The 27477-nt window shown below is 44.9% G+C and overlaps 2 protein-coding genes across 6 annotated transcripts in view; both read right to left on the bottom strand.

Annotated features, from left to right (window-relative positions):
* CA10 (carbonic anhydrase 10) overlaps positions 1-27477 on the bottom strand; it is a 387612-nt gene that overhangs the window by 167591 nt on the left and 192544 nt on the right. The window lies entirely within an intron of this gene.
* LOC307115357 (kunitz-type protease inhibitor 2-like) lies at positions 6803-16728 on the bottom strand (the record flags this gene model as incomplete). The annotated part of the gene is made up of 3 exons (XM_079798582.1): positions 6803-7473; positions 12630-12742; positions 16670-16728. 3 exons carry the CDS (start codon positions 16726-16728, stop codon positions 6803-6805), a joined length of 843 nt encoding a protein of 280 aa, XP_079654708.1.

Below are 27477 nucleotides of genomic sequence, written 5' to 3'. Positions count from 1 at the left end.
ATGGAACTCTCTCACTCACAAAGCTCAATCATCTCTGGGATGTAAGATTCTACATAAAGGGTGGTTGCCATTTTCATAAATGAGATTTATTAGTTTTATTACCTTATATATTTAAAAAATGATCCGAAGCTTCTCCTATCTCCTTGGAAAATGCCCTTGGGTGCAGATTCCAATACTGGCATTCTAGCCAGGAAGATTCAGAGGATGTTCAAAGGGTGCATGTCTCCGGCCTCCCCGATTCCTCGGCAAGACCAATGAAGGCAGCCCTGCTGCTCCAGCAGCTTAGCCAGTGAGCAGACTCAGGAGGGAGGAAGTCCCTGAGAACGGAGCAGACAGAAAAGAACTACCACCGGGATGCGACACAAAGAGCCAGGCACTGGTCATTGCCTGATTTAACAGCTTTATGCAGGACCTGCAGTGCACTGAGGTAGGCACCGGGCTCAGGATGTGAGGTCCTGGGCAGGGAAAGAAGACTAAGGTAAGGACCCATCATTGTCCATCAGGTAGACGAAACCAAGATAAGATCATTACAATAATGGAAATATGTATAATGTCCAATAGGAACCAAGAGGAGATGAGGTGAACTTGTCAGATGTTTGTTTGTTTATTATTTATTTGTTTTTATTTCTAGAATCTGCCTGCAGGTTTCTTTGCCATGGAACTTGTATAAGAACCACCTTCAAGGTGATGATGGCAGCTGTTCAATGTTGAAGGAGGAGGAGAAGGGACAGAGGACGAGAGGCAAATCCACGCTCATTTAGGGCTCAGTACTACAGGTTCATGCCCCCAGGGTGAATGAACAGGCTCAGATGAACACCTGTGTGTGAAGATCCTGCCCCGGGGGCTGTCTGCGGTGGGAAATGCCAGCTAATCTTGTATGCCAGCTGTGGCGCAATGTTCTAAGTGCTTTACAAATATCACTCATTAAACCCTCATAACAACTTAAAGAGGCAGGTACTGTTATTTCCCCCATTTTATAAACAAAGAAACTGAGGTACAAGAAGAGGCAGAGCTGGATTCAAACCCCAGCAATCTGTCTCCAGACTATGCCTCTCCATGGTAATCCCTCACCTGTCCTGAACATCAGCAACAAGGATGTTTATTCTTCACTCCAAATGATTCGGAATTCTGATAAAATAGAGCAGAATTTCCAGCCTTTTAAGCAAACCATACAGTTCTAACGCCGGTGAACTTGCTATTACAACCCAAGTCTGACTTGTGTCTGTGCTTTGTAGATATGTTAAAAACAAGGCAATCAGGGGTAGGCAGACTCAGATGTTTTTAAGTCGAAATAAATTTTAATGTAATAGTTTGGAATGCAGTACATTAGGTGTGCTCCTAATTGCCGGGGGGGGGGGGGGTGGTAGGAAGGAGGGGGACAGACCAGTTGATTGTGCGATGGCATGGACCATTCAGTGTTACGTAATACACCTGGGACCGTTCTACCAGGCTCTGCACATCCTCAAGAGAATCTGTGCAGCCCATCACAGGTTTACTTTAAATGTCAGCTGCCAAGAAAAGGAGAGATTCGGAGTCTCACATCAGCTGGACTGGACCAGCCCTTCCCTCTGCAATCTGGGGCTCCAGATAATTGTGTAAGTAGAGAAAATTCTTAACCTATGTAAGAATGAGAGAATCAGACAACGGCTGCTGCAGACTTTTCTCTCTTGGGGAAATCTCTGCAGAGTGCAAATGAAGCAGGAGGCTTCCTGGGACCCTCTGTCCTTCCGTGAGTTGCACGTTTGCCTTGTGGCGGGAGTGGCACAGCTTTCAATGAGCTGAGGGTGGTGAATGGACGACTGAATATTCAGAGACACACAGAACACTACCGTCCTTTTATGTCCATCATGGGGGTACAGCCTCGCATGGGGTCTCCCTGGCCTGTTTTCAATGTCAGGGTCACTGAGGTTATGATCATCATGTATTTTGATCCCATTTTAAGAGGCACCATTCCCCCACCTCCCTTCTCCCCTTATAAAATCTCTGAAGTTGGTATGTGTCTTCAATTGTTAGCACCTTCCAGTCGCTGTCATCTTGGTGGTACATAAAATATGTGTTTCTTATAAGGGCTGGGAGCATGGGAGTCAGTGAATAGGGTGTTTATGAAGCACACCAGGGTACACGCATGAGGTGGCTTGGCTGGAGGCAGCCAGTCTGGGGCTCCTGTGTCCCGGTCACACCCATGATTCCCTTGTGACATTAGGAAGGTAGGGTTGCCTCCTCCAGTCTCAGCCACCCTGTCTGTAAACAGTGGTCCTAACACCACCTTCCTGAGGAGACGCTTTTATGGGCTGTCTGTGAGTTACGTCCATAAAGCCCTCCCTACAGAAGATGACAGCAGAGAATCTTAGTCACTGCTGTGGGTTTTATGGGGCCAGGGCTTGGGGGAAGCGAGGGAGGCATTTATTTACCTTGGTCACAAAACTTAAGGGGCATCCAAATCTCCATGATCAAGACACACAACACTTTCATGCAATATTTTTAAGAAGTCAAAATGAATGACAAAAGAATCCAGGAAGACAAAAGGAAACATTTTAAACAAAGACAGGATCTGGCTTTTCACCTGGATGATGCACCTTATGCCTTACTCTCCTCTCTGCCCTGCGGGATTCTGTCTTGATTTTCTTCAAATATTGCATTAAAATATATCTTATTTCTCAGTTTTCTGGTGTCCCCTTAAATTTTGCACCCGAGGCTAGCACTTCACTTTCTTCACCCTGGTCCTGACTCTGGTTGTTTCTGATGCTGTGCTGATTGTTTCTAAGTGTGCCTGATGGTAGCTCTCCTTCATGCCTGCACTCATTCACTCGGCCAGCCCCGATCTGGGCCAGGTGCTGTGCCCGCCTCTGGAGAAACAGTGATGAGACACAGCACTGGCCTGTGGAGAACAATGACACACAGATATGTGCCCTATATATCCCTTAGGGGTGTTGCAAACGCCTACATCCATTCATTCATTCCACAATGGACCTCCTCTGTCTTATTTGGGTACAGGATATGTACCAGGTACAACAGGAAATTCAGGAAGAGTCACTTCTATGTGGGTCACTATTTCCCCCAAACACTCATTTGCAGTGGCCTACCAGGAGGAGGTAATGAGAAATCCTTTAGGAATTACAAAATTGCAATGGCTACATCAAACGCAGCGCCTAGGACAGTGCCTGCACCTTAACATTGCAGACCAGTAGTTTTATTGCTAGCTTTACCCAGTGGCCAGATAAGTTTCTATTGAACGAGCACAAAAAACATTTTACATAAATGTTAAAGGCACGCCTTAAAATTAAATACCCATTGCATTTTGAAGTTATTTATTACATGTTCTTACAAGCTAATATCTTTTTAAAATATATTACGTAAAACACTGTGCAATATGAAAACACGAGAATTCTCGTGATCCGTCCGCAATGTGTGAGGACAGCTCAATAAATGATTGTGAAATTACTGTTCAAACTGATGAATTCCTATAAGTAAGATGAAGATGATGAACTTATACTCTGCCCATTTGGACTTCTCTTGTTTGCCCTGGATGCTTGGCTTAGTGCAATGGAAGAATCCGACTTTGCAGTCAGCAGATCTGAGCTTTTAAACTTGGCTCCACCACTTATTATTTGTGTGACCTTGGTCAATTTGCTTGATCTTTCTGAAACTGCCACCCTGAATAAGGTTAATAGCGCTGAACCTGCAGATCCTCAGTGAGTCTAGCTCATAGCAGATACTCTGTGGAGTATTTCTTTCCTTCCCACTTTGTTTTGGAACTTGCTGGAGGTGCAGGTCAGAAAGGCCAAGTCGACCCCAGGCAAAGAAAACCACCTGGGAAGGGAGCAGTGAGATCTCTCAGCCGCTTTCATGCCCAGGGCTCTGACCACACCAAGAATGGAACCAGTCTGTTTCTCTGCGTTGATTCCTTGTAAGCAAGTTGGCTGTGGGTTCTGAATAATTCAAGTCCATTTCCACAAGACGGTCACAAATGCATTGGCTTCTCCAGGAGAGATGCCAAGGTGGGGCCTGCAGAAACGTGGGCCTGAGACATGCTTCAGTGACGGGGAAACACACGTGTGAGCGGGGAAGTCCTAAGTGCTACAGCAGAGATGCAAATTGGGGCTGTGTCATGAAAACAAAAGTTAAACCATAAAAATGTCACTTCATATGCAATTTAAGAGAGATCGATGAGAAATAAACTTTAGGAAACTGCTCACATATATCAATGCATTACAGGTGCCTGGCAAAACATTTCTACGAAAATATGCAGTGCAGTGTATGTATAAATCTGCCTTGAGTTTTATGGTTCCATATACACAGTTATAATGTACATAAAATAGAGGAACACAGAGAACCAGTTCATTGCTTTAACCCACGGTGGTCAAATGGACTTGGAATAATCCATCAAGGTTACAAAGCCTCAAACAAGACAATCACCATCTCTCAAGGATCCAAGTGGCAAGGGCAGGTCTGGTCACATTCATTACACAGGATGGCAGGCAGGTGGGGAACAGACTAAGGTTTTTTAAAATATATTTTTATTGATTTCAGAGAGGAAGGGAAAGGGTAGAGAGAGAGAGAAAAAAAAAACCATCAGTGATGAGAGAGAATCATTGATTGGCTGCCTTCTGCTGCCTCATACTGGGGATTGAGCTTGCAACCCGGGCATGTGCCCTGACCAGGAATCGAACCATGACCTCCTGGTTCATAGGCTGATGCTCAACCACTGAGCCACACCAGCCGGGCCAGACTAAGATTTCTTGACCACGTGCAATGGACCGACCAGGTTTCTGTTAAGCACATTACACCCATTATCTCACTTCAGCCTCACCCCACACCCCAATTCTATGAGACAGGTACCACTGTCCCCATTTCACAGATGGGAGAACTGAGACCCATCTGAGAGTTACATAAGCAAGGACACATAGGTAGCAGACACTGCACTAGAATGGAAGCCTCATGCAAACACGGGTTTTGTACACCACTCCACTCTCAGCTCTTAGAAGAGCGCCTGACACATAGCGAGTGCTCAGTAAATATCTGTTGAGCAAGTGAATGGAGATGGAAAGCCCAGGTTCAGCTGAATCTATCTGGCACAGGGTCTTTGCAGTGATGAGAGGAATGAATGGAGGTACAATGAGAGCTGCAGCCTCTGAGAGGGCAGGTTATGGAGACCTCTTGGGAAATCCCCCAGTTTGAGGAGCACGCTGCCTCTTCTCGGCAGTGCCTGCCCAGACCTTTTCTCTAGCCCAGGCTCTACTAAATGGCCCTGCTTTGTACTCCCATGGTAGCCCAGAGCAGCAACGTGGAGGCCCCACTGAACCCAGAATAAGCATGATCTCAGAGGCACCAGTTCCAAGCCTCGGCCCTGCCACTTACTAGAGATAAGACCTTGGAGATGACCCCAACACCCTCCAAACCTCAATCCCTTGTCTCTGAAAATAGTGCATCAACACCCATCCTGTTATCTTCCAGGCTGGCCACGGCTCTGCACAAGTCCACACCCTGTAACCTACAATGTGAGTGGTGGCCACACAGCAGTCTTGCTCCTGGATGAAATGCAGGAGAAAAAAGCCACACACGGAGCCGGAAACACCTGTGTTCACATCAGCTCTGCCACCTGCAGGCTGTGCAGTCTTGACTCAGTGTCCCCACTTGTAAACGGGAACAAAAACAATATATACCTGATAGGGTTCTCCTGAGGCTGAAATGAGTGAACACACGCAAAGCCCTTAGAAGGCATGTGGGAAGGGCTCGAGAAATATTTTATTGTTATATTATAATATGTTATTTTACTATTTTTTAATTCTGTATTAAACCAACCTACTTTAGGGTCAGTTTTCCTTACCAGATTGGAAGCTTCTAGAAGGCAAGGATTATGCCCACTTACCTATCTACCACCATTCTCCCAGGGTGGGGCTAATACTGACTCTTGATAAATATTTGTTGAACTGAACTGAGCCAGCTGTTGACCAAATAAAATGCTGAGTCTCTTTGACCATGTCTCATCATGAACTCTCCTCTTCTGCTTCACAGATTGGAAAAATCCAACTAGACACCTCTTTGTTTGTCCTAGTTAAAAGGTTTAGATTTCACTAACCTCCAGATTTCTCCAGACTTTCCTTCCCCACCCTACGTCCCAACTCAAATCCTCTTAAGTCTAAGAGGAATGAACAAAGAGCTTTCTCTCCTGTCAGCCTGAAATCTGCACATAGTAAAGGCTCCGATTTGAAAGGACTTTTTAATTGCTGCTCTCCTTTGGGTCATACAATTAAGTAGAAGAAATATAGAGGCTACACTGTCTACCCAGGACCCAGTATAACACAGCCTTTAAACCTTCCAGGGACAGAGTTAGAATCAGGGTCATGGAGCAACGTGCTTGTTCGTGTTGTCAAGACAGGATGGGGGTGGGGTGGGGTGGGTGCATTCATTGTTTTTGTTCTTTTTTAATTTTAAAAGGGGACACCCTTTTCATTAAACTTCTACACTTTACTCTCTTCCTTTCAGAATTCTAACTAAAAAAACCCACAAAAACTTTTGTTCCTGCTTACGTACAAAACAAAGAAAACTATTCAAGCATCACTTCTGTGATAGGAAAGAAGGTGAAAAGTTTCACCATAAACAAAGAAAACTGTACCTGGAGGAGAGAAATCTAAGGGGCACTGACTCTGGCCTGGGGCCAGGCCATCCCAACGTGAACCAGAACCCTTCCTGGGGAGGGTTTCCAAAGCGAACCTGCCTGGGGGACCAGGAAGCAGCCTTCTTAACTTCTGAAGTAACAAACAGAGCGAAAGCCCTAATGATCATAACACATCCATCTATTTTAAATAGCATATGGGCTTTCTGCAGCTGTCTGCCCACCCCTTCTCCAGGTTTTCTTCATCAAGAGGGGGTCCTCATCGTCCCTGGAGCTGCAGAAGTTGAGGTCAAACTTCTGCTTCATATACCACATCATGACCAGGTAGAGCTGCAGGAAAAGCGTCATGATGATGACCATCACCAGTAACACCTTATCCATGACCTTGATGGTGCTGCAGGGGGGGACTGGGTAGGACCTCGGGCTAAGGCAGTGGTTCATGCAAGCCTCCTGGGAGAGGTAGTTGTTTCTATTGCCCCAGCACCCTCCATAGATAAATCGATCACAGGAGTTGTTCTTGGCATCAAAGTACCAGCGTGGTAAGGATGCGTGGCAAGGCCCGGTGGCCACCCTGGCAGCGCAGTATTCTTTGTAGTTGAAAACATCGCTGGAGGGGCCATCAAAACCCTGCCTTCTGGGGACACTTGGGCCAGAGGAATCTGCCAGGTTCCTGCTGGTGGCCGCATCATCCATGGTGTTTCCTGGGATATCAGCACACTTCTCCAGACACTTCTCCTTGGTCAGGTAGTTATTGCCGTTCCTACCGCAGCCTCCATATGCAAACTGCTGGCAGGATCGGCAGGTGGCCTTAGGAGATACCCACCAGCTTTGGCATCTGGCAGAGATGGATTTGGGGTCTATTACTTAACTGTGTGACCTTGGACAAATCGTGGCAAGCCTCAGGATTTTCACCCGTAATAGGGGCGATCGACAGTACCCTCCTCCCTGGTGAGGCTGGTAAGGCACTAATTAGCAGCACAGTGTTCAATGTAGAACCCACGAAGCGTTGGCTGTTTCTTTAGTTCAAGACCACACAGCAAGGGCAAGGTCCTCAGTCCAGCTCCTCTCCAGCGGATTCCAGCGTCACTGAATCAGAGGGTTGGAGATCGGGTTTGTCCGGGGTCTTCCCACTATAGTGGTGAGTGGAGGTGACTGATTGCCCAAGAATCTTCAAACACAAAAACTCTATTGATTTTCTCAATTATTTAGAAATTTGGGTAATATTTTAAAGTACGATGTACCAGATATAGTACTATTATAATACTGGGCATTTGCCTATGTTTTACTTGATTTAGGCATCACAAAAATTAAGGTAGGGATAATGAACTTCCATATTATAGATTCAGAGAGGTCAAGTAAGCTGCCTGAAGTCACACAGCTGAAATTCAAATGCAGATCTGAATCTAAATACTGTGTCCAGGGTTAAGCATTTGGGCTCCAGGGTTGGAAGGATCTAGATTTAAATCCTAGGCCTGCCTCTGAAGAGCTATACTGTTCCACCCCATGTAAAATGAGAATAACAGCTGTATTCATCTCACAGAGTAGTTGTGAAGGTTAATTAATTTAAGGCATCTGATTGACTTGCACAAAGTAGGTTTTCAAGTTTAGTTGCTCATTACTACTTTTTACATGTACTACTCCTACATCATGCCATTTACATAATTCCGGTGTTCCCCATTTCCCTCATTTTTAAGAGAACAACGGCACGGCAAATTTTTAATCTAGAAATTCTAATCTGTTTCACCTGTTTTATTTCAGCAAGAAAGTATCCCATTTAGAAAAAGGGGGACTTTATCCTATGTCCTTGGAAAAGTGGAAAGAGGGTAAATAGATAGATAGCTCAATAGAGCTGGAGACTCCTGCCAGACATTAGCCTGAATACTAATATATTAGTTGTTTAATAAAAAGGAGAATATTAAAAAGGTCCCGGTGATATTTAACTATATAATAAAACCCCTAGAAACTGCTAGATGGAGAGCGGGAGATGAAATACTGCCGTCATCTAATCATGCTGGAAGCCACGGTGTCGCCACCCGGAGCTGGGGCCCCTCAGGCTGTGCTGTGTGAGGCTGGTCAGTCAGGGGCATGGCTGGGAGGTTGGATGCTGTGCCTGCTTTAGTTAGTAGCCACTCCCTGTGTGTGAGGGCTGCTTTTTGCAGTGCCTGTCCCACTGAGCCCTTTATGCGGATGTGCCTGCCCACAGGGGAATGCCTCCATACCCTACCCCAGGCCCTTGCCCTTGACTTCCCTTAGCCCAGGTCACCACCGGCAGGTTTACTCCAGCCAGCGCTCCTGTCCACTCCCCATCCCCAAGTTCATTCCCGCTGGCTCTGTGTCCACTTCTGGCTTCCCCGCTTTGGTGATCTGTTATACACATGTGTTCTCTGACTCAGTCTGCACCTGCCTCCAGGTTCACTTCAGGTATTTACCCTCCGGTCCGTGCACTTGGCCTTGGATGAGAGGCACCCTCTTCCCATCAGGACTCCAAGGGGACATTCTGCTTGCTCAGTGGTACTTTCCTTTCATCGTCCGCCTGAAGGAAGTTAGTTTGGCCAACCTACATTCCAGAATGAGAAACCAAGGCCCAGGTACATGAGCTCACAGTGCCGGGGCTGGGGGGCAGGGGGAAGGGGGGGCAGTAGCTTCACCTGCTGGGCGTGGTTCCTTTGCAGTGAGGTCAGACTATCTCTGGCCATTCAGGAGATGTAGGATTAGGACCCGGCAGCAGACAGCAGTATGCGCTGTGGCTGGAAAATGTTTCTCTGGGGGAGAGTGAATGCATTTCTGTGCTGTTTTTATACGGGCACAGGCAATACACCTCTTGGGTTTATCAGTCTGGTGTGTGTGGTTTCCAGGGGCTGGTCTTGTGGGAAGCTCCTGTTTGCTGGCGAACTTGGGTGAAGGGAAGAGCTAGCTGAGAAGTCACTTCCTAGTGACACTGGCTGAGAGGAAGGCAAGCTCTGCTCAGGCCTGGAGAGGGCAGTCCGGGAGGGCAGAGGCATCAAGTCCCAGGTTCCCCTCCTGCTCTCTTAGAAGAGGTACACGGTACAGGGCACCCCAGAGGCTTCTGGGCACCTAGCTCATGACATGAGAGAAGGAATGGAAGCCATATCTAAGCTACAGATGATGCCCACAGGGGATTCAGCAAACCAGGGAATGACAGAGTCACTCATTTACGGAGCCTGCGGTGCCTGTGGGTGCCGATGGGAGGTGCAATTCTCATCCCATTTTACAGATGAGAAAATTGAGGCACAGAAAGGTTGTGGAACTTGCCCAAGGTCACCTGACAGTCTGTGTTCTTATGGTCCCCTCTCTCCTCCAAATCGGCTGCCTGGGAGACTGAGAGCCCAGCTCAAGGAGGAGAGGAGGAAAGAGCATCACTTTGGATTCATACCGCCCTGGGTGTGACTCTGCACCCTGCTGCTTGTGACTTTCACAAATCACTCTATCTTCGTTTCCTCCTCTATGCAATGGGGATATGCCATTTTGAGGAGTAATTATGATGAGGGGATTAAACAGAGTGGCCCATCAAGCCTACGGTGGGCATTCTACATACGTTAGCTCTTATTATTATGGGGAAAGTACTCTGAACTATCAGATACTTTTTACTCCACAATGGCAAGATTGTAACACACACCATCATTTAAAAAAAGGAAAAAAGTGGTGACTATGAAACGATGCCACACCATTGACTATAAGACACGTCTCAAATTCAGTGACGCTAAAATGCTCACTATCCTGTCACATACCTATATACAAACAGCCGAAGGAGGCTCTAGGGTCCCCTCCCCTCAGCCACCACTACAGCAGGGATGAAGAGCAATGCAAAGAGATGAAGACAGAGCAATTGGTTTTATGAGGAGTGAAGAGCCCAGACCACAGGGAACCGAGGGGCCACACCCAGGGGTCCATCTGGGCGGGCTTTCTGCTGGTCAGCAGTACATGAAGGCCATTAGGCCTGGCTAGTCTCTCCGTCATTTGAGCTGCAGGGCTTAAAAACAGCTAAATCTGCTCTACCTCAAAGTAAAAAGCAGTGGTGGCAAGGAGGTACGATTCCTTCCTTTGGTGGACCCTCAAAATGTCAGAATTTGGGCAATGTGATTAACCCATGAATGGGAAGAGACCACAGGAGACAGAAGAGGAAAAAGCAGTGAACTTTAGACCTCAATTAGTCTGGCTACCAATGAGGGGATGAAGTCTGTGTCTACACCCAGGGCAAATGCGCAAGGGTTAAACTAAAGGTAGTATTAAGGACCTGGACTTTCCAGTGCTTTCAGCATTTCCAACCTGGCCCCGGAAAATCCTGGCCCTTTGAGCTTTCTACCTGATGTGAACCATCTTCCTAAAGCAGATCCAACCCTAATGTAGTGGAGCTTTTTCTTCAATCCCCCAAAGCAGCAGTGGGAGAGGCGCTGCATTCTAAACTCCTGTTTCGGTTTGTTTTCCTATGGAGAGCCTGGTTATTTAAGGGGTCACCCCTACAAAAACAGACGAGAGACATTTCGGCAAAACAACAACGACGACCCCCCAAAGCCCCGAATGCTTACCGTAAGACCACAAAGAGTGTAGAGATGATCAGTATAAAAGGACCGAGAGTTGTGAAGTAAGTGGCCACCGAGGAGCATGAAAATCATGACACGATACACAAATCCCCAATAAACAACTAGGGAATTCAGATCAGGACACTGGGGTCCTGAGAGGGAACATAATCTGCATATTGTGGCAGAAGAAGAACTAAAGAAAAGGCTATCGACTCTAAAGGCTGCTTTTCCCCAAGGGCAGTATACACCTTTCACCATGTGCTACTGGTTTTTTAAAAACATATTTGTATTGATTTCAGAGAGGAAGGGAAAGGGAGAGAGAGAGAGAAACATCAATGATGAGAGAGTCATCGATTGGCTGCCTCCCGCACTCCCCACACTGGGGATCGAATCCGCAACCCGGGAATGTGCTCTGACTGGGAATCGAATCATGACCAACTGCCTGGTTCATAGGTCGACATTCAACCACTGAGCCACGCTGGCCAGGCATGTGCTACTGATTTTATCAGACAAAACAATGTCCCTGTATTTTAGCAGAAAGAGCCTTAGTTAGTTGAGAAGCACCATCATTAGCATAACTCTTCAAGGTTCACTCTTAGGAATGCCAAGAGCTACGCCATCAGGCACTCTAGAGGAAAGTGGTCCCGGCACCATACTCCCCGAATTTACCTGCCATGATATGGCCGGGCCACACATGACTTCACTTTCTTCTATTCTAGCACCAAACTACTGTCGGGTTTGGGGGATGAGCAACATCCCCACGTTCTGTTCTGTTGCCATAGCCGTTTCCATGGGAAAGGGCTGAAACTAGAAGAGTCTGTCTTTACGGTTGGAATGATAGAAGAGACAGCGGATGACACAGGCACAATAGTCCGCTTCCATAATTTTACGATTTCTGGTCTAGTCTGCAGGAGCAAGCCCAGTAACAATCATTCTGATTCTGTGAGAGTGTCTCCCCGTAGAAAAAGACTAATTTTTCACACAGTTAGGGTTGAGAGGGGATCAGAAACTCAGGACTTTCTCTTTCGTGCCCATCCCTCACCCTGCCCAAGGCCCACGTCCTGGAAGTTGGGGAGGGTCTCAGTAACCTCATACTGTCCTTTTCCGAATATTCGTAACTCTGCACCTGAAACTATAACTCTATTACTATGTAAATCACAAACCAGAGGAGGAGAGGAAGGAGTCCTCAAAAAATCTCTCTGGGAACCTCTATCAGAAATGCAAACCAGAGAAGTTTCTGGATTGTAGGTAGGCAGAGAGAAAACCATCCTTCCCACCTTAGTGAGCAAGAGCCAAGGGGTATGAGCAGTAAAAGCAGAAGTAGAACGTGCAGACTGGAGCCTCGCTCACACTGAGGAGGGCAGGTGCGATGTACCCGGCGCTCTTACCTCGTTTGGCTCTGTGCAGGCCATTCCCTCTGGGAGGATGCGGAACATGTGCCTGCGCAGAGACGGGGCGTCCCCACAGCCTACCTTTGCCACCAATTCTGTGTGTTTTCCTGAACCGAGTTCCAGCTACAAAATACTCAGCTGCGGTGTAATAGCTCTGCTTACAGCTGACAATGTTAGTCATTTCATTATACACACTGGAAAGGGGGTATATAAAAGTTGTTTACAAGAGCAAAGCGGCACTTCTGAAAGCTGGCTTGAAGGGCTCCTTCCACCTTGCCATGTTTTAATTCTTCGAACCTGCAGCAACAGTTCCGTTTTTATAACTGCCAGCGCAGGAAGTTATTAAAACACTTGGCTCTAATGTGTCTTGGTCCCTGCCTCTGCTGGAATGCCGTAAACAGTTACAGCCAGATCATTTGTGCAATCCTGTGAAGAGAATCGTCATATTGAAATAATTTCTGTGGCTAGTGAGAAGTTAACGACAGACTGTGCGACTAGGCCAGTGGTCGGCAAACTCATTAGTCAACAGAGCCAAATATCAACAGTACAACGATTGAAATTTCTTTTGAGAGCCAAATTTTTTAAACTTAAACTTCTTCTAACGCCACTTCTTCAAAATAGACTCGCCCAGGCTGTGGTATTTTGTAGAAGAGCCATACTCAAGGGGCCAAAGAGCCGCATGTGGCTCGCGAGCCGCAGTTTGCCGACCACGGGTCTAGGCCATACGATGTAGTGATTGACAGCATGGGTGCTGGAGTCAGCTTGAATCCTAGAGCTGCCTTTTGAATCCCTGTGTCTCAAAGTCTCAGGGTTCCCATCTGTGAAATGGGAACAATAGTAGTACCTGCCATAGAGGATGTGGTTGGAATTAATGAGGCATGTGATGCACATAGTAAGTGAACAATAAAAGTTATTGTTCTTGAATTAATATAATTATTTCTGCATCAGAGCAGGGTTCTGGAATTGGTGGCAGAATTAAATTTCATGACCATACCCCCCCCTGTTGTAATCACTTGTTTTTCTAACAACTTTATTGAGATATCTTTGACATGTAAAATTGTATATGCTTAAGGTATATAACTTGATGTTTTGATACATGCATTGAGAAAAAAATCACCATAATCAAGCTAAATAATTTATCCATCATCTATACAAAGTTATTTTTTATGTATATTATGTGTGGTTTGAAAAGACTGAAGATGCATCCTCTTAGCATATTCTAAGTGTGTAATATAGTATCATTAACTATTGTCTATGCTGTAGACAATAGTTAATATTGCCTATATTAACTATGCTGTACATTGGATCCCAGAACTCATTCATTTGTATAACTGAAACTTTGTACCCTTTGACCAACATCTCCTCATTCCCCCCTCCTGTCGTCTCCCCTCCCTTGCCCCTGGAAACTATCATTCCATTCCCTGCTTCTACCAGTTGGACTGTTTTTAGATTCCACATATAAGTGAGATCATGCAGTACTTGCCTTTCTGTGTCTGGCTTATTTCACTTAGCAATGCCCTCCAGGTTCATCCTTGTTGCTGCAAATGGGAGGATTTCCTTCTATTTTAAGGCTGAATGGTATTCCAATCAGTCTCCCCCTTTCTCTCTCTCTCTCTCTCTCTCTCTCTCTCTCTCTCTCTCTCTCTCTCTTTCTCTCTTTCTCTCTGACATTTTCTTTATCCACTAGTCCATAAACAGACACTTAGGTTGTTCCCATAGCTCGGCCATTGTGAACAGTGCTGCAATGAGCATGAGGGTGCAGTTATCTCTGCGAGATCCAGATGTCATTTCCTCAGGATATATACCCAGAAGTGGGACTGCTGGATCATATGGCAGTTCTATTTTAAATATTCCCAGGAACCTCCATACCCTTTTCCTTAATGTCTGTAATCACCTTCTTATGGGAACTGAAGGTGAACAATCACGAACTCCATCTTTTTCTCTCGTAATCAAAGGGTTCCAGACAATGGCAAGATCTACACTCCTCCCTGGCCTCATTGTGAATGTGTGAAGGCCTGGTATACAATGGTCAGCATTCTGCACTAGAATGTTAGTACCTCCCCAGTCCCCATGTTTGTTATCTTCTTCACTCAGACTGGCATTATCGGACCTAGAAAGGTGTCCAAGATTATTCTCTTGGCTGGGTCTGGAAGTGACCTTGGGGGACCCACCCACCCAGTGAGGAACATGAGCCTTTGTGCCACATTTCTCACAGGCCACTTGAGAAGCTATGAATACTGGAGTTAAAAGAGCTGGGTTCAAGTTCCAGCTCTGCTCCCTAGGATGATGTGATCTTGGACAAGTTACATGAACTCTCGAAGCCTCAGTTTTCTCATCTGAAAAATGGAAAAAAAATACTTCATAGAGTTTTTGCAAAGACTAGAGGACATAACACAAAAGAGCACTATAAACTGTAAAGAACTACATAAATGTTACTTATTATTACTTTTGGTAAGCAGGGCAGTCATTGTCTGACTGGTTCCTTATGTTAAGAATTCTGAGGGTTTCTGTGGTTGAAGATTGCCACAAATCACATTCAAATAAATGTTGTATTTTTAAAAAATATTTTTTATTGATGTCAGAGAAGAAGGGAGAGGGGGAGAGAGAGAGGAGAAACATCAATGATAAGAGAGAATCATTGATTGGCTGTCTCCTGCACCCTCCCTACTGGGGATCGAGCCCGCAACCTGGGCATGTGCCCTGATTATGAACCAAACTGTGACCTCCTGGTTCATAGGCCGACACTCAACCACTGAGCCACACTGGTTGGGCAAATGTTGTATTTCTTACTCAAAGGTCAGAAGCAGTGCAGTCGGATAAAGATAGGGTACAATGGTGAGAGGCAAGGGATCTGTTGCAGGCCACACTGGGCTGCGTGGCTGTTGAAAGGGAAGTAAGGCAGGGAGGGAGCAAAGTTGACTGCCGTCTGATTTATTAGAATTGAACTTCACAATTTTCTTCATTCCTCCCAGACATATCCCATTTCATCCTCATGCTCTTTCCAAATCCCATTCCCGGAAACCCTTTCTCTTCTGATCTCTCGAGACACGTTGGAATTTAGCAGTCATCGAGCATTAATTTTTAAGTGGTAGATGCTTTTAAAGGACCCAGCACTGACCCCATAAAATTATTCCTTCCTATTTAGAACCATCCAATTACGGAGAGGCTCGAGCGCAGCCAGATCTGCAATTCTCTCCGCCTGGCCAGTCCCAGAGACCTCGTTTGCAACATTCTCATGTTCTCTTTCCCCGAAACACCTGGCAAATTAAGCGGCTGGACGTCTGACTATCAGCAATGGCTAGGAGAGTGGACCAAATACGCGATGTACATTTTGATGTCATGGAGGCCAGGGGCCTGCCATGTCATTCTGCAGCTCTGCACGGATAACTATCTGAGAGAAGGACAGAGTGGTGGGGGATAGCTGGACATTGGCCACACTCACTGCTTTGAGAGAATCCCGAGGGTGAATGCTTCCCCAAATGTTAGCTGCTCCCAGTCATTCCCAGTGATCCTGACTTTGAATGTTCAGCAGGAAGTAGATTTCCTCTGCCTCGTAACTTTCATCCATGGGGCAGAAACACACTACACACTTCAATGATGTATGTGCCAATGACAACATAGCAGCTATTGGTTTCTTTCCCTTATTAAAATATCACTGGAGGGTATTCAAGGATGGGCTGAGATTTGGAAGGAAAAGGAAAGAAACTGAGAATGGGACCAAAAGATATTGCACTAAATACTAGATTCACTCCTCCTCCCCACGTGCCACCGCCTGTGAGCTGTGTCGCTCCTTCTGAGCCAAGAATAGACACTATACTCTTTGAAATTTTAACATAGAACACCTCCTGTGCCATATATGAACCGATTGCCTCTCAGCACCAAATCCAGCTTCCCACACTTCCTTTTGTGATGCTGGGGCTCTGTGCTGGAGCCAGGACAGGTTCTGCCAGTAGGGGGCGCCAGAGGAGACTGGGAAGCCAGACAAGGGAGGAGAGACTGATACCCTTCAGGTCTGCTTTGTGTTCTTGGCAACATGTTGCTGGCATCATTTGCTTTTTCATGCCAGCAGCAGCAGTTCCTTCTTGTAGGAGCAATTTTAATCAGTTAGCGGTTTTTCTAACATTGCAGAACCAGGATCACGGAGGCCCTTCCGAGACATCAGCACCATCTGAGGCGCCATAGGGGTTTGGGTCCTCTCGGCTGAGGGACAGCAGCGCTGGCCAAACAAGACCCATTTCTCAGAGGTCTGATTCCAGCTACCTTGCCCGGGCGTGTAGGTTTTACTATTTATTCCTCTAGCTTTCCCTGCCCTCGAAGTGGTATCTGCTCCCTGCAACAGCTGCCTCTGTGACACCTTTGCCTTTGCAGGCATATCAAACCTAGTTAGCCATGCTATTTATACTAACTAAATTCTCTCCGATAAAATACCTGGGGTGGTTTCTGTCTCCGGACTCGACTCTGACAGACGCATCACTTCTGTGCTCTGACGTGCCTGGCAGTGAGAACTAGTAGTATTATGTTTTAATCAAAGACACAAGTGCATGCTCTAAGGAATATCTGTTGAAAGCCCATAAGAAACAGCTGATATTTGAGAGAGATAATCAAGGAACCATAGTAACTATTCGTACCTAAAAATTCTTCATATTTTATTAAGCCGAATCACCTGAAAGCCACATGCTGGGATTGTGGAGGGCCTGGGACTATCAACTGAGAAAACTATATAAAGCACCTAGCAGATTGTAAGTGCTCAAAAATACTGGGTAATTGTGTGTGTGTGTGTGTGTGTGTGTGTGTGTGTGTGTGTGTGTGTGTAAATACTTTCTTTAAGGAAGGAAAGTGAATGTGTTATTTCTTGCAAAGTTGTTCTAGAGAGGGATACCACTGTATTTGGAGATTTAGGAAAACAAAATTGGAAGCTGTATCCCTTTCCTGGTTTTGCTATACAAAATTAGCAAAACAGAAAGGAGACATTCCTTGTAGCCCAAGAAGAGAGGCCTTAAAGGGACTATAGTGGAACAACTTAAGCCTCTCGTTATCTTTCAGAGAGCTGAGGTCGATGAGAAGAAATAAGGCATATTTTATGTGGCCCAAGAGGTCCAATGAGGGTTGATAGAAGGAAAAGAATAATTTTTGCTTAAGATAAACAGGAATTTTAAAAAGTAAGAATTATCCAAAGGCATATAGCCTAGGAAGCAGTGAGTTCCCCATTAGGTGGGGAGATCAATCAGAGGCAGGTATCTGCTGGGCTAAAGTAGAATGTCTTTGAGCAGCAATGGAGGTTATTAAAGTTCCTTTCAAACCCAAGGCTATTTAATTCTCTGATTTCAGCCTACATTCCCTAATTCACAGATTAAAATTGCAAAGGTGGAAAAATAAGGAGGATGTGAGGAAGAAAAAAAGTTGGACAGACGCAGAATATAAGGTTGGAAAGGCACTAGGAAAAGCTATACTTATGAAGAAAACTCTATGCCCCGCCTCCCACCCCATTATATTTTAAACCGCTGAGCTGGAAGAATGAGAACTAGGTCATGATATGTGCTTTAAAAAAAAAAAAAAAGATGATTTGGGTCAACTTTCATATACCAACTTTACGTGGTATTATTTCAAAGGCAATTCTTGGCATAGCAAAGAGAGAACATAATAAAAAATTCATGAAAAAAAGTTGCAATCAACGTAGACTAAGCCTTTGAAAATTAGCCAATTAATCTGGCTTTGCTTTGTTTCTTCATATCAGGGGACTTGATTTCCATAAAAGAAGCCTAGTGTGAACAATGAACACATACGCAGAAAATAAAAGTTGAATAAAATGTGACTTATGTGTATGACTACACACTTCAAAGGGTCATGGTGAAAGATGAATCACTAAAGGCTATATTTGAAAAGAACCAGAACCATGACTTTCTTAAAACAAGTTGTAATGGATTCCACGAGGCCCAAGTAGAAGAGCATATACAACAGTTACTCTCTGGTTATGGACACCATTTCTTCCTTAATTCTCACAGACAGAGCCAAGATCAATGACTACAAAACACACAGAGGTACTTTGTATTATTTTATTTAAAAAAATATATATTTGTATTGATTTCAGAAAGGAAGGGAGCGGGAGAAAGAGATAGAAACATCAATGATGAGAAAGGATCATTGATCGGCTGCCACCTACATATTGGGGATCTAGCCCGCAACCCGGGCTTGTGCCCTGTCCGGGAATCGAACCATGCATGACTGCCTGGTTCATAGGTCGACGCTCAACCACTTAGCCACACCGGCCGGGCCAGAGGTACATTTTAACTCCTTGAAGAAATGTTCAGATGATCTGATCTGCATGAAGGAAGCATCATCTACCAGGAAAGGTAGTCAAGCTTCAGCTGGAGGACTACCTGACTCTAGAATCAGATGAGGAGATCCCTTTTTGCACAGAGATTCTTAGGATTCTTTGGTGATGAGTTCAGTAACCATGAACGGATTACAATATATATTTATAGTTCTAGTCATTCAGATAAGAGAGATTTTAGACAGAACCAGCACTTAACAGAACTCTATTTTTTTTTTTTTTTGGCTTAAGCCCTAAGACATTCCCACCTCCAGGTGCACCATTGCACTCTAGAGGAGACAGGATGCCATGTGCTGATAGTAATTCTCAGAAGTGAAGAGCTCTTTCCAAACAAAATTCAGTGCAATAATTATGTATAAGAGTTCTGGGTCCAGACACTGTCTTAGTCAACTTGGGCCGCCATAACAAAATACCATTGCCTGGGTGACTTAAACAATAGACATTTATTTTCTCACAGTTGTGGAGGCTATGTGATTGGATTCAATCTCCAGCCCCATTCCCTCGCCAGGACTGGGCTGACATTTGGTGGATCAAAGCCCTAACCCTCTGATTGCATGGTTGGTTTTTTTGTCATGGCCAGCTCCTTACCATTAACTGTCATGGGCAGGTGTGTGGTCCTAGGGGTCCACTATGAATAACAAGACACTCCTATCACCAGGAAATTCCAAGGTTTTAGTGGTTACCTCCAGGAACCAGGGGCAAACAAAGGTCAGCCAAATATTTTATTACATAGAGATTAAGCACCCTGTGTGCTTAGTAGAGTCTATGATAGGTGGTCAGTAAATATTAGCTGAATAAATAATGGAATGAGTAATAGAAGTCAAAACAAGGCTATTGTTGTAACCACATGGGAAGAGGGCATATTTATTTCTGGCACTTGAAGCCCCCACACATCCCTTATTCTATTTCCTCCTCTACTTTTTACTATTTCCACTGAGCTTTTCCCACTCTCCCTATTTCTTACTACAGTGAAACAGACTTTGAGTTCCTTCTTAAAGCCCTGCCTTTGCCTTTCACACCTTCTCAATAGGATTTCACAGCGCTGAGAGCTGCGGAAATGAGACAGAAAACACTGCGTAAGAAAACCATATTCCTCTTTCAGTATCAGAGGTGCCTTAATGCATGGGAGCATTTCAATCCTGGTGTTCATTCCTCTCCACGTTATATTAATGTCACTTCAGTTGCCACTCCATTACTTTTCATTAGTCAAATCAATAAGCAACCTGCAGGCTTGGCGCTTACTGCTTGTCACACTGAGGCATGCGGGTGGAGCTGTGAATGCTAACTGATATTTCAGGTGTCGAGGGGCACTCTGGCTCCCTGAGACAGGTCTGAGGGGTGCAGTCTGGTTCAAAAAACAATGATTAAGGGCCTACTATGTGTCAGATGTTGTGCTGAGGAGACCATACCAGTACTGAAAAGGCACAGTTTCCTGCCTTCAGAAACCTAATGGCTAAGGGACAATGGAGATGGGGGGTGGGAAGCTTGTATCTTTCCTCTTCGGTTCTTTCTCCCCAGTAGAAATTCCCCAGGGTCCCTATGTCATCTTCTGAGGTGTGACTTGCATATTGCAGATCCCAATGATTCCACCGCACCCTGGTACTCCTCATCCCACGCCCCTGCTTCATTTTTCTCCATGGCATTTGTCTCCATCTGACACACTTGTATAAAATAATCTGCCCATCTTTTTTAGCTTCTTCCTCCCTCTAGAATGTAAGCTCCACAAAGACAAGGAATTGTATCTCTTTTAATTCATGGCTGTGTCTCTAGAGGCACTAGGAGGCCACCCATTTTGGCTCATTTATTTCTCAGCCCCTATCATACCACCATCAGGACCTCCAGCCAGACAGTCAGAGGATCCTAGGATCCCAGGATGTCTTTTAACATAGTCCCATGGCGATGCTATTTACTTTTGAAAGCTTCATAGAAATGTAGCCCCATTCAATGGCTTTTCATCCCCATGAGGAAACACTGAAAATATTTTACATGCAAGCTAGACAGCTATTAATAGAAAAGCTAAAGAGAGAATTGGAAGATAATGGCTCAGCTCCTCAGAAATAGTCCCCTTGTCTGCGAAGTTAAAACTCAGAAGCACCTGGATTGTATTCAGCGGATGAATCCCCAGTATGAGAAATGACTACAATGGTTTATTTCTGTTTGTTTGGCAATCAGATTGACATATTTCCTTGGCTCCCTGGTGCTATTAGAAAGAGAGCCTCTAAAATGGAGACTATTGCCCATTTCAGTAAGAAATGAGGCCACATGTCAATAGAATATAGGTAACTAGACATTTATAACACTGGGCAGTGATGCAGAATTGATTAGCAGGTGTAATTGCAGTAAGTAAGATGCTCTCTGCTCCCGGTAATGATGACTCGTGGCATATTGAGAGGAAAAAGCACGATTTGCAAGGAAATGAGATGCCCCATATTAAGACTGGGTCTAAAAGCACCCAAATAGAATTGGAAATAACTTAACTATTGAAGGAGACTGTGGGGTGTAATGGGTAAGAGCATGGGCTGCACACAAAGACAGAGCTGACTTCAAAGATCAATGTTAACATGCATTTGATTTTTGACATGTGCAGCAAGTTCTTTAAGTGAAGTCTTGGTGTCCTCTACTATACAATGGGGAGGCTGATAGTGTTTACTTGTCCGGGTGATTGTGAGAATTAAAACAAAACAAAACCATGATGCAAGTGAAGCAAAGTCTGTGTCTCTCACACAGCAAGTGCTCAAAGAAGAGAAAGAAAGAAAGAAAGAAAGAAAGAAAGAAAGAAAGAAAGAAAGAAAGAAAGACTATATTGTTTTATTCGTTCACTAGAAACCCAAGTTACTGGAAGGCAACCACCCAGTGATCTAAGTCTGCCTGCATATGAGATGCACTTTTGTAACTCATTAGATTCAGACCAGTGGCAATCTGTGGTCCCCCAGGGCAGAATCTGAGGTTCTGGCTTGTGAACTGAGGGCGTAAGTAGCAGGGAAAATCTTCCCAGAATGGCAAATGTGAAAGGAAAGTGCCAAAGGTGACTACTTATTTCCAACCAATTCTAAAAGCCTCTCAACGCCAAGTTGGCATAAATGCAAATCTTAACCACTGAAGGATGACCCACAGTTTCTACACTATTCAGTCTTTTAAACATAAAGAAATCCGAGTTTTCCTTAAGCAATTCCATCAAGATTCAACTAAAGCAGGTGTAAGAGGCAAAGCAAAACACCAACAAAAAGTCATCGAAAGAGGGTCTCCTTTAGCTTTCTGTTGTACCTGGGAAACCATTCATCTCATCTGCTGCTTTCTCCCCCTCTCTCTTTTTTAGTAAACATTAATCCGCACAGATGGTGAACCATGGTAATCTCTGCCACCAGCTGCAGAGAGGAATTTTTAATGAAATGGGAATTTAAAGGTTTTTACACAAAGCACTAGGATCTCTGCTACTTTTTCTCATAATGCTCAAATTATTTTTACTGCTGCGGGTTATAAGTGCACCATTGTGGCACTGCCTCTGGAAGGAACTGACTTGCTGTTCAGAAGGCGCTTGCAGCTTTAAGCATGCTGTCTCCTGCCACAGCTGAGTTTGAGGGTGCCAAGCAGGTTTCAGAACCCTGGACAGAGCCAAGTAAAAGGCACTCAGTGGCTAAGATGGACAAAATTTACCCTGATTGACCTTATTCCAGACAGCGGACCTTGCCCAACCTCTGTCTGACTTTTGTTGGTATGTCTCCTGATCTTCTGGCCTCCCTTTTAATAAATTCCACACAGCGTTGTGGCTTTGACTTAACTGCTTCTCTAATTCCCAACTGAAAATTTATTTCCTTCCTCCCTGCACAGATCTCACTGACCACCTGGTATTTTGACATCTTCTGCTTGACCTTAAGACCCTCCTTTACAAACCATACCATGAGCAACTCTCCTGAACATGGCCAGGTATCTACACAGTCACTCACCCTCCCCAGTTCTTGTTCAAGAGGGTTGATGCTGGACACTTACGATCATTCTCAAAGAAATCTTATAGGAAGGAATGCTAAGTTAGTGAGGAAGCCTAAAAATCCTGGCAAAAAAAGTTCTATGAAAAGTTACACACACACATACATGCATACATGTGTAAAAAATTGAAAGCCAAAATACTGTTTAATCTAAGTTATGTTAATCATTTTTAATAGGAACATTGTCCTCTAAAAAAGATTTGTGCATCTCTAAAGACATTCAAAATATAGTGACATAGGATGATTTTGTTGCTTATAATAGTTTTTAAACATAAAATACAATGGGGGAAAAGTCATAAAGAAACGCTAACAAAAAAGAACTACTGCCTGCTAATTAAGGCTGGACACAAAATCATAATATAATCTTAAGAAGTTTATCTCCATTGAAGCTAAATTGTGAAAAATTTCCATCTTGAACATTTAAGTCTCATGTGTACTCCTCTGATCACCACAAACCCAACCACACACCATTTCAAATGCCCTGGGAGAATATTCAAAGGCGAAGGGAGGAGATGAAAGGGAACCCATTGTCATGCGTCAAGATCAGGAAGCCCGGGATCTGCTCTTGACTCTGCCAGGAACTCACTTTGTTCGGAGGCCTCTTTGGGCCTCAGTGATACGATGTGTGAATTTATTTGTGCGGTTCTCAGGTCCAAGTAATATAAGCGATCAAAGGAAACAAAGCAAAACTCATCTGGAACTTGAAAAGGAGACCCTCTTCCAGATCCTTGATAGTATTCCACGAGGGTCATGTAGGAGGCAGGTCTCAGAACCCTGAACAAAGCTAGTCTGATGTGGGCAGAAGGAAAAGCAACTTTTATGACAGAGTAGAAAAAAACAGGATGGAGTTTGTCATTGTACTCTTTATAAAGTTGTCTCTTAGAACCATGTCAACATTCTAGGCAAGATCATATGCTTCTTAAAGCAGAGCTCCTTGAGGTTTAGTGCTCACCTGAGCCCTCTATTTACAAATTCCCAAATCTAGAAATGCATATTTTTCCCAGCCCAGCTGGTGATTCTGCCAGGCATTCATGCTGGAGAGGTTTAAAAGGCAAAGACCAGGTCTTATTAAGCGCCTGGCACATACCGGACTGCCAAGAAAGCATGCTAAAAGAATGCATGTGCTGAGTGAATTAATGTACTTCAGATCTTGCAATCCAGCACAAACAATGACCTACCTTTATTGGACAAGTTACTCTGGACATCAGGCAAACTTCCATAGATTGATGTTCTACCAAAGATGCTTTTAAATGAAGCCAGCTGAGATAATCGGAGGTGACACCATGGTGAGAAGGATGGAAGGGGACACAACTACAAATACATATTATTTGTCCTAGGGTACAAGATGATCGCCTTTAGGCAGGTAAGAACCAGAGCAACACAAAGAGGAGGATGTGAACGTTGGCCTTAGGTGTGGTATCTCCAAGACTGAGAAAGAAGAAGAGGTCAGGTGTTATCCAAAATCAAGCCTCAGACCTTCCTGCCCAAAGCATTCTTTAATGAGTATTTATTAAGACCAATCCACTGGTGCATGATCCTCTAGTCTGACCTACAGTCACTCTGCTCGGTCTCACAGTCTCCCTATGAGAAAGTTATAAGGCAGAAGGGAAGACTCACGTGGAATTGAAGCCAATGATACAATCTGGCAATGACTGATGATACTTACACAGTTGGCAGCCCTCCTAGGAGATTGCCCTACTGACTCGGGAATCACTGATAGCTTTTCCTGGGCCATGGCTTTATAGGGCATGCTATGCTATTTTGCCCATCATGAAAGGGCTGGCAAGTCCACAAATCACCTGAGGGCAGGATCACACTCTGAAGTGACTTGAGCAAATGATTTGTGTAAGTTAATGTGCACTTCCTATGGCCCTGCTGTCATCAAAACACTGGGTCAAATCAAATAAGTCCATCAAGATGCTATCAAATATGCATGCAAAGAGAATGGATGTGATGTTGTTGAGAATAATAAAGCAGTCCATAAATGCTACAAAGTAAATCAGCTGTTCTTTCAGGCATGGAATACCAAACACCACATCCATTCATATATATTATATATGCTGTAAGCACACATATACTATACATCAGCACTTATTGACACACTTGGGGAAACACAACATGATTAAGGTGTTTGCTTCACAGTAGCATGTACTAGCATGAAGGTATTGGCACCTGGACTGAACAATGTCTTAGTGTCTAATCAATGGCTTTGACAAGGATAATCTCCCTGGTGAATATTTTGCATTGGGACCATGTGTATCCCTAGAAAGGTTGCAACATAAATAGAAAATACTACCCTAATAATAGGGAGACTACACTGATGCCACGAAAGAAGGATCTCAGGAAGGTAGCTCTCAGATGTTCTAAAGGGATTCTTTGCCATCATCATGTTTCTAATCTGAGGTCATGGGGGAAAATGCACCCCTAATCTTCAAGGGGAATAATGAATGAGTTGGGAAGAAGAGACCCCTTCTTCCCAGCCTCCTTCCTTCCTTTCCTCTCTCCCTTTTATCCTCCTTCCTCTCTAACTCCCTCGCTCTGTATTTTTGGAAAGTGCCCTCTAACACCAGTGGCCCCTCTGCACACTGTATTTAGCAATGCCAGCATCCCTTGGGGTGCATTTGCATGTGACAAGACTTTTGCTATGGACCAGTGGTACAGAGTTACAGACATGAATGAGCTACCCCTCTCCTTAAAGAGTTCACCATCGACTGTCAGATAACTATGTGTAGTCAATTAATGATAATGCCAATAAGAACAAAGTATTTACTTCAAAAGAGAATATAGCCCAGCTCAGTGGTTGAGTGTGGACTCAGCAACCAAGATGTCACCGGTTCAATTCCTGGTCAGGGTTGCAGGCTCAATCCCCAGTGGGGGTCATGCAGGAGGCAGCTGATCAATCCTATTTCTCTTTCATTGATGTTAAAATCTCTCTCCCTTCCTCTCTTTCTAAAAATCAATAAAAAACATATTTAAAAAAATAAAAGGAAAGAATGACTATAGAGATTGTAAAGTATCTCATACAAGATAACATCTGCACTTTGATTGAGAAATAGGGTTTTCATTCCCTGAAAAGCCAGACCACTATTCCAAGTTCATTTTTATACTGTACTAGAGGCCCGGTGCATGAAATTTGTGTGTGTGTGTGTGTGTGTGTGTGTGTGTGTGTGTGTGTCCCTCAGCCCAGCCTACACCCTCTCCAATCTGGGACCCCTTGAGGGATGTCCAACTGCCCGTTTAGGCCTGATACCACCGGGCAGTCGGACATCCCTCTCACAATCCAGGACTGCTGGCTTCCAACCGCTTGCCTGCCTGCCTGCCTGATTGCCCCTAATCGCTTCTGCCTGCCAGCCTGATCACCTGCTAACTACTCCCCTGCCAGCCTGATCGACGCCTAACTGCTCCCCTCCTGGCCCGATTGCCCCCAACTGCCCTCCTCTGCAGGCATGGTCACCCCTAACTGCCCTCCCCTGCAGGCCTGATCGCCCCCAACTGCCCTCCCCTGCAGGCATGGCAACCTCTAACTTCCCTCCCCTGCTGGCCTGGTCACCCCCAACTGCCCTCCCCTGCAGGCTTGGTTCCCCCCAACTTCCCTCCCCTGCTGGCCTGGTAACCCCCAAATCCCCTCCCCTGCATTCCTGGTCCCCCCCAACTGTCCTTCCCTGCAGGCCTGGGTCCCCCCCTAACTGCCCTCCTCTGCTGGCCTGGTCACCCCTAACTGCACTCCCCTGCAGTCCCGATTGCCTCCAACTACCCTTCCCTGCAGGCCTGGTCCCTCCCAACTACCCTCCCCTGCTGGCCATCTTGTGTCCACATGGGGGCAGCCATCTTTGACCACATGGGGGCAGCCATCTTGTGTGTTGGAGTGACAGTCAATTGGCATATTACTCTTTTATTAGATAGGATATACTCAAAGGATGCTAAACAAGGTTACAAAACTGTGGCCTTCATGGACAGAACTGTACAGTAGTTGCTGACCTTGGAAAATAAGACCATGCCTTTTGAAAACTGATAGAAGAGGGCATTGCTTGAAAAAGTTTTTCATGAGATCTAAGAATCAGTGCTGTGTTCATTTATGATTATTCCTAGGGGAAGTAGTGTCAAACCCCCAATATAATCTTACTAATTTAATTTTTAAAAATTGCAACCTAAGCATCTATTCCTGGAGTGCTTATTTTTTAAAAAAATATATTTTTATTGATTTCAAAGAGGAACGGAGAGGGAGAGAGATACAGAAATATCAATGATGAGAGAAAAATCACTGACTGGCTGCCTCCCATATGCCCCCTATTGGGGATTGAGCCCGCAACTCAGGCTTGTGCCAGCCAGGGAATCGAACCCTGATCTCCTAGTTGATGCTCAACCACTGAGTCAAGCCAGCCAGGTGGAGTGCTTATTTTAAAAAACCCACAAAACCCCAAACTTCGTTCTCTTTTCTCTGCTCTTTTACTCAAGTCCTTTTCAAGTTTTTTCCTAAGCAATAGTAACTGTTCCAGTGATTAAAATGTCAGGAGGTGGGCAGATCTGATTAGAATAGCCTCTGACCACATGTACCAAGATAGTCATGTGTGCATGTGTGTGTAAGAGAGAGAAAGATAGAAATAGAGAGTTGGAG

The sequence above is a fragment of the Cnephaeus nilssonii genome (genome assembly GCF_951640355.1).
Source record: "Cnephaeus nilssonii genome assembly, chromosome: 19".
NCBI classification, from domain to species: domain Eukaryota; kingdom Metazoa; phylum Chordata; class Mammalia; order Chiroptera; family Vespertilionidae; genus Cnephaeus; species Cnephaeus nilssonii.
This window is presented reverse-complemented; position numbering and strand designations above follow the sequence as displayed.